This window comes from Semicossyphus pulcher, unplaced genomic scaffold, assembly GCF_022749685.1.
Source record: "Semicossyphus pulcher isolate SPU_LCO1_2020_fin unplaced genomic scaffold, fSemPul1.0.p SCAF_15, whole genome shotgun sequence".
In the NCBI taxonomy this organism is placed as follows: Eukaryota; Metazoa; Chordata; class Actinopteri; order Labriformes; family Labridae; genus Semicossyphus; species Semicossyphus pulcher.
Genome location: NW_027211659.1, coordinates 9129480 through 9141638, shown reverse-complemented (window position 1 = coordinate 9141638; position 12159 = coordinate 9129480). Strand labels below are relative to the sequence as shown.

At 38.8% G+C, this 12159-nt stretch overlaps 1 protein-coding gene across 1 annotated transcript; it reads right to left on the bottom strand.

Annotated features, from left to right (window-relative positions):
- Positions 1 to 3320: 3320 nt before the first annotated feature.
- cd247l (CD247 antigen like) lies at positions 3321 to 9863 on the bottom strand. Its single transcript, XM_069663702.1, has 7 exons — positions 9757 to 9863; positions 5566 to 5660; positions 5404 to 5439; positions 5276 to 5299; positions 5138 to 5197; positions 5031 to 5060; positions 3321 to 4763 (listed from the first exon to the last, which is right to left on the bottom strand). The coding sequence occupies exons 1-7, from the start codon at positions 9764 to 9766 to the stop codon at positions 4680 to 4682; spliced, it is 339 nt and encodes a 112-aa protein (XP_069519803.1). The 5' UTR covers positions 9767 to 9863; the 3' UTR covers positions 3321 to 4679.
- Between the last annotated feature and the right edge of the window lie 2296 nt (positions 9864 to 12159).

Below are 12159 nucleotides of genomic sequence, written 5' to 3'. Positions count from 1 at the left end.
GGAAAGACTTAAGAATTAGAGATCTGATCTTTTCTTAATTCTATACATATAAATATATATATAAACACTTGTAAGATATTCATATTTTATATTTGAATCAGTATGTTATCAAGACTGAATGTAGTGTTTATCATGCTTACTCAAAAAAAAACTCCCCTAAATCTTTTTTTATTATTGCAAAAGAGCAATTTTTGTTTGAAAATTTTCAAGACCAAAAAATAGGAGCTGAAACGTGAGAGCCGCAGAGGTGCGCGAGTCGCCGACACCTGTGAGGTTTGTTTTTGTTTTTGAACAGGAGGGGCTCGTTCTCCTGACGCTGACGCATCTGATCTTAATCTTTTCATAGAGTTTTGTTTGTGTTTTTGAGTCGTTGTGGACTTGATTTGTTGTGCTGTCTTTAACAATCATTTGTTTTTTAAAAATATTACTTTATGCCTTTAATTGTTTGTATAGTGTGAGAGGGCGAGATCACTGGCTTTCTTAGTTTGACAAAGAAGATTAACATTATCATTTATGCCTTATTGTTACGTAGAAGACATGAGCATTGTAGCATCGTTGTGTGTGCGTGTGTGTGAGAGAGAGCGAGCTTGAGCGTCGAGCTCACCTGGTACATTGTTTTCACTGAACAATACGATGTACTTTGGGCATTTCAGAGCGTGATTATGTTGCTACCTATGTTTCTTAGGTGTGACTCTAGACAGGTGGAGGAAACCTGTGAGAAAAGCTTTACTAATAATTCCAGCAGGTGTGTGTGTGTGAGCGTGAGAGTGTCTTAAAAAGAGAGACTAGGGAGGGCAGTCTGCAAACCATTATGGTGCATTGTTTTTCCATCTTCCAGCAGATGTTTAAGAATGATTTTTAAAAAGACGATGAGACATGAGCTTACTTATTTGTGTTTTTGTCCAGACGGGGGTCTCTACTGATGAGCTAAAGCTTGGAGCAGGCCAGTTTGTGTTTCATAAAGGTAAAACTGCTTTTTGTTTTATCTCTAATAATGAACTTATGATGACTGGCTTTGCTTTAACGCTTTAGTTTCATTACGTGACCCTGAGATTTTTCGAAGATGTTCTCATGGATCAGCCGCGCGTCGAGTCGTAGTACGTTGACCCACCACACTGGTTTGCTGGTTTTTAAACGATGACGAAGAAAGTGTAGAGCACCAGTAAGGCAAAATGGAGCTGTTGTATACCTCATTTCTAACTCAAGACTGAGTGAAACCTGCTTTAATCTACTTAAGAAATAAAAACATTATTAAAAAAAAATCACAAAAAAAAGGTGAAAATACACAAACTTGTGTCGGTGGAGAAGCCCGTTCATACCTGTGCTTTGTGAAGGGTTGTGCACAAAGCCACCACAAGGGGGAGACATAATACATACCAGTACTTATGAATGTCTGCTGTTTTTCTTTCACAATTTGGTGTTTTTATGCTGCACACTGATTTCAGCATCGGGTGGAAACGATTTGTTATTTTAATGTGTTTTATTCACTGTCAGTTAAAAGTTTTCCCCCTCCGTGTTTGAACACTTCTTTAAGTTTGACAATCCTGTTTTATTGTTCTTCTCACTCTGAGCAGGTGCTGGTATGTTCACGTCTCCCCTCTTGTTGGTGCGCCGTCGCATCCCGCTCTCGCTTTCCTGTGGTACCAACATTAACCAAAGACTTCTAACTTGATTGTATTTGAACGACGCCATCTTCCCTTCGCCCGCCCCCCCCCCCCCGCCTCACTGCTCAGCATCAAATCCCGGCCTCGCACGCTCTCACCCTCGACTCGTCTGTTAAAGCTTTTTACTGCATGCGAATGTGTATCCCGGAAAAAAAACACAAAAAAAAAAACACACACATGCTCCGGCGTCCTGTCGGTGCTGCGGTTTCAGTGCCTGTGGGCGGGGGGACACGAGAGGAGGGAGGAGGGGTTTGAAACGAGGCTGAGCGGGCTTCTCCGACAGACACGAACCGATCCGGTGGTAGCTGGGTGATGTTTGTTAATACACACTGAGGGTTAATCCTGTGCACACTGTACATGCTCAGGACTCTGTATGTTTGTCTTGAGCGCTCTTGCTAGGATGTCCCCCCCTCCTCTCTTTCTCTCTCTCTCTTCTTCTCTCAAAGACTGTGGTGAAAATGCTGTTCCTGCCTCTCACAGTGTGTCTCCTCCTCTTCATCTGTACACTGTAAAGTCCTCAAACATTACCCTGTTGTCTCCAGGAATACACTCACTGCTGTGTCCCCCTCCTCCTCCTCCTCCTCCTGTTTCTCCTCTTCTTCTCTTTCCTTCATTGTCTCTTCACTACAGACTCTGATCAGCTGTGACACTATGCATCACGGTCCGTCTCTCTGCACGGACTGTGTCCCTCCGGCTCAGTTCTCTGGCCGACGGGCTTCAGTGACACTTTGTTTAATGCTTTACTCCAAGTGAGGCTGTAGGACCTCGCAAGCGCTATCCCAAAGCAAAAATCCAAATATTTAACTTTTGACAAATGCAGATACCAAAGATATCTCTCTGTCCTGTGTCTCTCTCTCTGTTCCTCTCTTCCTCTCACCCTGCAGCATGTGTATTAAGAGACAAACCCAGCACTGGCTTTAGTCCTAGCCTCAGTAATTCCAAAGCTTAGATGTATATTTTGGTATATTTCTGAGAAAAACTTGCGTGAAAAAGCGTCTGTTTCTCGTTTGTTTGTTGTAATCTCTTTTTTCTGTCACAGCATGGAACTAATTGCAGAACTGTCTTACTCTTGGTAGGTTAAAGATATAGTATTTTTGTATGTTTTTTGGGTGTGTTATGTGTGTGATTATCAGTTCACAGCCCAAGTGACCATGGCTTTCAACAAGAGAAATAAATGAGAAAAAAAAAAAAGAAAACGCCAACCATGTACATATTACGTCTGTGTATCAAGAAATGCATTCTGTAAACATTTACTACTCATGTTGTGGAAGCTTGGGCTCATCTAAAGGAATGTGTCCTTGATTTTTATTTCCCTGTTTTCTTATTCTGCAGTCTGATTAAAAAATGTCTTTCCAGCACTCTGATGTAAAGAGTTCTGGTTTCCATCATGGACAAAAACACTGAGGGACACTGCTCCGATCTGACTACGAGAAAAAAACAAAAACAAAAAAAATCGCCTCCAGTCATGGCGGCATAGAACTGAAAGATTGTGTAGGAGTTTTAAGTATGTGAATCAGGATACATAGTAGATTTTGATGCATTTGTCTGCTGTATTTTTGTTTGTTTTGTTTTTATACACATATAAAGATAATCTTTTACTGTTAATGTACAGTTTTCTTTTGTTGTAAACATCATTAAACCATTTTCCAAGTGTTTTGACATGTGCTCAGTCTTTTATTGGGATTCGGTTACACAATGAAGCAAAAAAAAGTGTGATAATTTACAGCAGATAACCTCACAGAAACTCATTTCTAAGCCATGATAGTCACAAGTGCTAGCATGAAGCCTAGATTTAAATGTAACACAAAATACTAATATATCAGGGTCTCTTGTAATTTTTATTAGTGCTAAATTAAAAATGTTTGCGAGCTATATACGGTTAACTATAAAATATATTTGCTACATATCTACATGATATCGGCTAGCAGATTGTTATTGATAGGTTAGCACATTAGCAAAGGCCATAACCAATTATAGCCTCATTTAGCCGTTAGCATGTCTAGACTTTTTTTAGACAAATGGTGGATGGCATATAAATGCTAAAAATCTAAAAATATATATATATAAAGAGTTTAATGTCTATCTGGACTTTTAATAACTGACTTGTGACTTTGAGATGTCTTGTCAGTGTTTCCTGTAATTAATAGTAGCATGCTAACACACTTAAAGAAGTTTACCTGATAGCAAACCTGCTATACATGTGCATGCTAACAGTGTCATTGTGAGCATAAACAAGTTAGCAAGCGCTGTGCTAAAATCAAGGCCTCATCTAGCCGCTATGAAGTAACAAAAGACATGATAACATGCTAGCCAACTGTAACTGTTAGCACTAGTAGCAACAGCCTCTAGCTAGAGTCTAACTGTTAGACTGTATTCAGACAAATGTTTGAGAAAAAACAAAGAGTTTAATGTCTATCTGGACTTCTAATAATTGACTTGTGACTTAGAAATGTCCTTGCTGTCAGTACATGTCTACCCCCTGTAGTTTGTGTTTAGTACTAAATAGAAAATCTAACACGCTAACACACTAAAATAAGACTAACAGATAATAAACCTATACACATCAGCAAGCTAGCATTGTCAATGTTAGCATAAACAAGTAAAATCACAGCCTCATCTAGCTGTGTCAAAAGACATGATAGCATGCTAGCAAATTGTCACTGGTAGCATTAGCACATTAGCAACCGCCTCTCTATTTAGACAAACGTTCGATGGAAAATGTACAAAAATAAGTGTTAAAAGTCCATCTGTCTTTCAACATGATAAATCAATCATCAATTCATGTTTTTTTTTAAATGTAAAATATTATAAAACGGCTTATCACAATGCTGGAAACAAAGGGCGATTGTCTTCAAATTGCTTTGTTGTTTCTGTATGACCAATATTTCAAAACTTTCAATCAGGTACAACAAAGAAAAATAGTCACTTGACATTTATGAGAACCTGGAGCCATTTAAATGATATCAGTCTGATTAGCAGTGTTGCCTCTGGACACAGTAGGGACCAGGCAGGACATCACTGTGGAGGCAGAGGAGAAGATGAGCCTTGGGGGACCAGAAACTCATGGTGGTTTTCGTCCCTTCCCTCAGCTGCGCCCGACTGTAGAGGAAAAAGACAAAGGTTAATTCTGTATTGATTAGACCAGCAGTTATCTTTCCGGAGACATAGTCTGCACGCCTTTACTCCGAATGATCAATCCCTGATCAGTTTACCAGAGGAAACACAGTGAAATGTGCCTAAATGGACATGTTCTGTTCCATAAAACACTGCTGAGTGTTTTATAAGCTTGTTTCTTCATTTAATATGACCCAAATCAAAAGAAACATGTCTAAAAAAAGATTTTTGTGAGTATGTAAATCGTCTTACCGCAGGTTTCTTTTTCTTTGCAGCTTTTTTCTAGAGATAAAATAAGAGAACAGTTTAGGGGCCGTCGCAGTCCATCGGATGACTTCTAAAAGCCTTTAGAGACGTACCTTTCTCTTTGATGGTTCAAGCACCTGGTACGGATCTGCATCTCTTGGTCTCTCAAGCTCCTAAACAGGAAGTACATAAATATTCACTTTCAGCAGAGAAGAAGAAATAAAAATTATAAGCTGTGGGAGTTTCCTCACCTGGTAAATGCAGCCATTTTCCTCCTAATAAGTGTGAGAGACATACAGACAAAAGTGAAGTTTAAGTCATTTAATTGGCCATGATTAGGAGTCAATGATAAATAGAAAGACAAAAAATGGACACTTACATGCGCATCAACAGGCACAGGCGGAGGGCAGGAAAACTACATAGAGAGGAAAGAATAAAGGAAATATTTTATAAATTAATACATTAATGTGAAGAGCACTTTAACATGTTTTCTCCACTGGAAGGGCACCAGGAAGTCTGCACTCCCTGTGCTGTAACTCACCTTCTCTCTGAAGAAGAACGCTGTGGCAACAAGGCAGTAGGTTATCAGGACGCCATCCAGGATGCAACAGAGGAACGGCTCAGAGAAGAAAGTCTCTGCAGGACAAACAGGAGAGGACAATCAAACTGCAGGTAGAATATCGAGGCGAAAATATCTGTACAATTTTTGCTTGAATGTTTCTATTTTCATTTTCTCTAAACCACTACTTTAAGCCCGAGCAGAGCAGAGACTCTGTTCTATTCAAATAAGCCAATAAATCATGACAGGGCAACAGTCAGCATGCACAAAAGCAGGACCCTGAAACTGAAGCACGTAAATCATAAAATGTATCTTATAAACATTGTTTTTTACTTTGAAAATATATGTTTATAGGTTTATAAAATATTGTGCTTTGTTCAGTGCACTAAACCCTCTTACTGAGTTATTGTAAATAATAACTGGATCCTTTAAATCTTTTTTCTTTAATTTAATTTTCTTAAATAAGGAGTTCCTCTCTCCCGTCCATACAGATAGAATTACTTCTATTTCTTTTTTATTAAAAGTATTTTAATTATTTATTTATGATTGCATGTGACAAATAAAATATGATGGATTAATTGTAACTGCAACCTTATTCCTTAAAATTAGTATTAGTACAATTAGTATTGTAATGGTAATTAATTTAGTAGATATATAGTAATAAAATGTAGTTTAATTAACCAGTTTTGTGGCTAACAAGTCATTTTATTTTCATACTTTCAGCACATTTTACTGAAAATATATTTTTTATTTTTCATTAACTTCAATTTGGAACACTATTTATAATACTATACTATACTATACTATTTTTAATATTTATATAATATATATAATATATAATATGATGGTATTTCTACTTGTTACTACTTTTACTTCAGCAAAAGCTCTGAACTTCCTTTAGGGCTGTTTATAAGTAAAAACATGAATATTCTAACATAATATTTCACATCAAACTAATAAAATGTTGTTTGATTAGATTTGGAAAAGTCTACAATTATCTTGATAACACAAAGTGGGATGTTTAATGATTTATTGGTTGTATTTGTTTGGTTGTTTTTAATGATAAAAGTAGCATTTTTTTGAAGTCGCCGCATTTACTGTTGGTGCTGGTTATTGTTGGTATATTGTCAAAATAAATAAGTTGTATGCCAAATTTTCTTTTTCAAAATAAAGTGACTATCTTTAATGTTTCCCTCTAAGTAGCTGCAGGTTATGAACTATATATAATATAAATTGGGTAAAAGTTGTATTGTTCATTATTTTACATAAAATATTCAAAAAATATAAACAACAGTTAAATACAGTATGTTATATATCTACAACATATATAAGTAGTGCCACACATTACAATATTTTATTTTAAATAAATAATGTTATATATTATGATTTTATTTTATTTTACCTGATGAAGTGTTTCCATATTATAATAAGTAAGTGTACTCCATATTATTACATCATTTAAGCTATTAAAACACAAGTTAGTAAGTTAAAACTATAAAAGTAGGTCAGAGGCCTCAGCGTGTGTTTGTGTGTTCGTCTGTTACATGGCATACAGGATGTCCATTTAGCAACATGCGATGGAAAAACAGATACAGAGGCACGGGGCAGAATTGAGTAAGACAGGAAATAAAAGAAGTACATATTTGCAGTTGAGTGTGTGTGTGTGTGTGTGTGGGGGGGGGGGGGGGGGGGGGGGGGTGCTGCTCTGAGGTTTGCTGAGGCTTGGTTTTCTCGCTCTGCGGTTGGAACACAAGTTGACTGTTGTGAGAATGCAGCCAGTGGTGGTGCTTCAATGAACCTATAACTTCCTCATCAAGTCTTTATCGTGTTAAGTCCCCTCAGGATGGAACAAGTTCTGCTCTTAGATTGTTTTTATGATTCAAAAAGGAACTGTGAAATAACTGTAATTTATGAGACTGTAAAACTGAGGTCAAAGACGCAAAATGTTTCCGTTGCAACTCTTAAGCTCTTCATATTTTTTTTAGAAGTTGTTTGTTAACAAATAAATATGTTACCTTTTTTAGTATAAGAAATAATACCCTAAATGGAAAAGTTGCAAATTTTGGAACATAAGTGTGCGTGCTTTTTTACACAGAGGAAGATAATCAAATTGGTACCACTCTCCTGTCAGTCTGTTAGATTTGAAGCTACAACCAGGGGCCGTTTTGCAAAGCTTTATTCCTTTGTTTAAAATTAAGCCTGAAATGTTGTGTTTTGTGACACCTTTAGGACCTCCACGAGATTTAAACACAACATGTTGTGAGTTCTGTTGTGAGTCCGGCTCAGTTTTATCATATTTTGGAGTTTTTCTAAATACTGATATAAAATCTATAATATTTATATTGATTTTTTATTACCACTGGCAACAGCCAGGCTCGATGTTTCCCCTGTTTTCAGTCCTTATGCTAAGCTAAGCTAACAAGCCCCTGGCTGTAGCGTGGTAGTGGAATCCAACTTCTCTCCGAACTGCAATAAAGTGAACGAGCTATTTCCCAAAACTTCAAAGTATTTTCTCTCTTAAAAAGACACCTGACAGGCTGATTATTATTATTATAAACTTATGACGTGAGGTCAAACGGTAAAACTCACAGGACTTGAGCACCGGTTTAGCTCAGCAGTTATATCGCACGGCCCGTGTACAGAGGCTACAGTCCTGGATGCGGCGGCCCCCGGGCTCAACTCCCACCCTCTGTCATATCCCATTCTCTCCTCAACGTTTCTGACACAATCCACTGTCCTTTCACTCGATCAAGGCGCAAAAGGCCAGAAAAAATTATCTTAAAAAAACATTGTTATAATTCACAAAACTTTATTACAATCCTTAGGTTTGGAAAAAAAGAAGGAAAGTGTCTGATATGTCTGATATTAACATCATGTAGCTTTGATAATGTCTAAGTTACACTGAGTTATTTACAGCTTGGGGGCTTAGAAAAGGGATTGTTTCCGTCAAAGAACGAATTGTTTGTTCCGTGCAGCTTTTGGTTTAAAGCATTAGAAAATGTTACTGAACACACTTTATATTACAATATGCCGCCACATATCACCTCCTTATTAAATCCAGTCTCATAATCACCACTTTGAGCATCATTTGCTGATGCTCAAAGTCCCACTGTTAAACTCCTGCTGCATTCACTTTACAACATACTGTAAAACTTAACACATTTGTACGTATGGGTGGTTTTAAAACCACAATTACAAACTACTCTGCATTTGTGTGTGACTGTTTTTAATTGTGTTGTTGCCATTCTTTGTGTTTAGTCTGTTTGTGTGCCTCAAGATTCCTCAAGTTTTAAATACAGGGTGAATAAATGAAAGAAATATATTTTGTCTTTTCTCAATATAAAGAGAGATATCAACAAGTAGCAGTCAATCAATCCTGGTGTTCAAAAGTCTGAAACAGTAAATGTATTAATATGTAAGTGGCAGAAACAACCCCGTACTTATATTGGTGTGTTTTTCTGCTGTATGAGTTTTAATGTTTTATGTTTTGATATCGTAAGTTGCCGCAGAAAACAAACATCAGAAATCCACCTTCAGCGCCTTCTTACACAGTAGGGAGATGCTTTATTCATACAGGCTTTCTTGTTGTCTCCTCATCACTATAAATATAACTGAAATACATGACAGGACTAGAAAATGGTCTTTGATCCCCTTAAAAAAACTACAAGAAAGAAAAATAAACACAAACTTCTCAACTTAAACCCAATGATAGAACTGGACCAACGTGCATCTGCAAGGTGTCACATTTAACAGCAATTTACATGATGTTCATTTTCTGCATCCTTAATGGGCAGCAGCTTGTTAACACACTTTTTTTCCACTGCTAAATATAGACGACTACTTTTGATACTTCTCAATGGAAAATGTCTATCATGTGTTAATTTCCTTGACATATAACAAGTCAAAAAATAGCTCTACTTTTTCCATAAGATAATGCTGCGTGCAGAAAATATCTCCTCTTTCAATCTTGTTATGCAATACAGCAATCTGAGAGGGGAACCTTATCGCTCCTTATAGATGTTATTCCTCCAACAAGCAAGTAAACAAGTGATTTAAGATCATTTAAAGGGTTAAACGATAAAGATTTCCAGGATGTAATTTTTTATACGTTAACTCAACACGTCTTTTTACATTGACTTCTAGTTATAGTTTTTATGTATTGTCATCACTTACCCACATCCATGTCTCTCCCTCCTCGTCTCTCTTCTGTCTGTATGAACAAACACACTTCTCATGTCTCTGTCTCTCTCCAGGTTGTCTCTGGTTGCCTTTAGTTTCCTCCTCACTCTGATCAGAGGAAGTGGCTGAACTGCCTACGTGCCAACGGACTCAGCGTCAGCTGCTTGAACTTGAAAGCATCGTACAACCTTTAATTCACACAGTCAATCTCTCCTCCTCTTAGCATCACTGATGAGCTCCTCTTCGTCGTCTGGTAGTCTTCTGGATACATAACAAGCAGAGTGAGTCTTCTTTTAGATATAGAGTTAAAGGGTGGTGAAAGAGCAAATTGATTTGACCATTTACTATACATTCAATTAATATATCGCATAGGCCTGTAACACGATTTAACAAATAAGCTTGTGTTATTTAAGACACTATGGACATTAATGACATCCTCAGACATCTATAAACTGTAAAAAAAAATGTGTTTGTGTCTTTAGCAACTTTAAGACAAACATACCAACTATTTGTGAATGCTTTATAAGATACTGTTTTGTTTGAGTGGCCATCCGCTGTTCCTTTGTGAATTGGTCCCAAGGGAGGGTCGAGACTACAGACTACATAAACAGGTACTTACATGTCATTCATGGACCACTGACAAATCGGCCAAGTAAGGGCTGCAGGACGTTGCATGAAATAGGGAAATTGGGGCTCTTGAAGGCAGACATGGGGGCAGGGGGCACGCCCGGGAGTGTCTGGTGGCTTGGCCTTGATAGATTTGTGGAGTTCATTGAGTTCATTGCAAGCCGGTTTCCAGCTAAAGTCTGGGACCTGGGCGACCTGTCTGCACCCCCATTGCTGCAGACTGGTTCTTGGAAACATCACCTCTGGCAGGGAAGGAACCTGAGCTGGGCACTGGTGCTGGAACCAATCTCCTAGAGAGGGGCTGGACTTTCCTTGGACTTTCCTTTTCCCAAGGGTGAGAGTCGCCTGCAGGTTGTGAGGATACTTACAAGCCCCAAGCTGAGTGCCATTGTGCTGGAGTTCATCCTGGAGATCCAGTGGTTTGCCTCTATGTGATCACGTGTTGCATTTGGGCCAGAAGGTTGTCAGGCAGGAAGGCTATGACAGGCTTGTAGTTATCCATCAAACGGTAGTTCAGAATACACGGTCGCCTTGGAGTCTTCCTTGGAGTCTTCCTTGGAGTCCTGGAAGCCTGTGACTTCATTTGTTGTGGAAGCAAAAATGTAGTTATTGGAGGAGTTTGGGGAGGTTATGGAGAAGTGTTGGCCTCAAGGAACTTCTGGCAAACTTTGTGATGACCCAAGAGGCGAAGGCAAGTCTTGGCCAAAGCTGTTTTCTGTAGGAGAGGAGAACTGCTGCCCAAGGCTGGGGTTATCGTCCAGTGGTAGAACACTTTGAGGAACTCCTGAACCCAAACAACACATCAGGGGGTAGACTTCAAAGATCCATATTTTTAGCAGAGGTCACAGAGCTCCTCAGCAGCAGGGTGCCAGGTGGTGATGCGAAGGGGTTTTGAAGGGGGACTGGAAAGAATTGCATCACTACTTTTTGCAGATGATGTGATTCTGTGCTGTTCTGTAGGCTTATTTAAACTGTAATCTATCCCACCCAAAATGGATCAGGATATCTATGAATGGAAATGGGTGGTGTCAGGAATAAAGCAGGTGTTATGTCACAATTTAATTGGTAAGAGGGTCCTGAGCTGGAAGACAAAGCTCTTGTTTTACCCGTCAATCTACATTCTAACCCTCACCCGTGGCCATGTGCTTTAGGTATCAGTCAAAAGAGTGAGATCACAGATACAGACAACTGTGATGAGTTACATCTGTAGGTTGGCCAGGCTCGGCCTTAGAGATATAAGTAGATTACATATCTGTAAGGAGCTTCTAGAGCAGTCCTTGTTCCTTTGTGATGAAAGGAGCCAGCTTGAGGGCGAGGGCATTTGATCAGGATGTGTCACAGCCTGTATCCTCGGATAATACCTTCTTTCCCCTCCAACACCCATGTCCTTGTCTAAACAGTCTTGCAGTTGCTAGGCCTTCTCCGCACACCTGTCTCCCCTTCCCTCATCTGCCTCACTCCGACCATTGAATTTGTTTAGTTCCCAGTTCATTGTGGTTACCATTTGACTTATAGCTCTATTCATGCCTTTTGGTATTTTTTGTCATCCTGAACCTGCCTACCTGCCTGTAAGTTACCTGCTACCAGTTTGCCTACTTGCTAGTACCTGCTTTATGCAACCTTCAGGACAAAAAAATCATTAATCTGCACCAGTCTGCTTGTTTTTGTATACGTGTTTGGGTCCTTCAGTGCTACCTGTTGTCCCAAACTTACATAGGTTAGCGTATCTTGCCTCTGTAGGCCTCAGTATACCCCAGGAGGAGCTAGAAA

Coding starts and splice junctions, on each gene's coding strand:
- cd247l (XM_069663702.1), bottom strand. Junction 5,440..5,565: donor CGTTCTTCTTCAGAGAGAAG/GTGAGTTACAGC, acceptor CTCTCTATGTAG/TTTTCCTGCCCTCCGCCTGT. Junction 5,198..5,275: donor AAAATGGCTGCATTTACCAG/GTGAGGAAACTC, acceptor CTTCCTGTTTAG/GAGCTTGAGAGACCAAGAGA.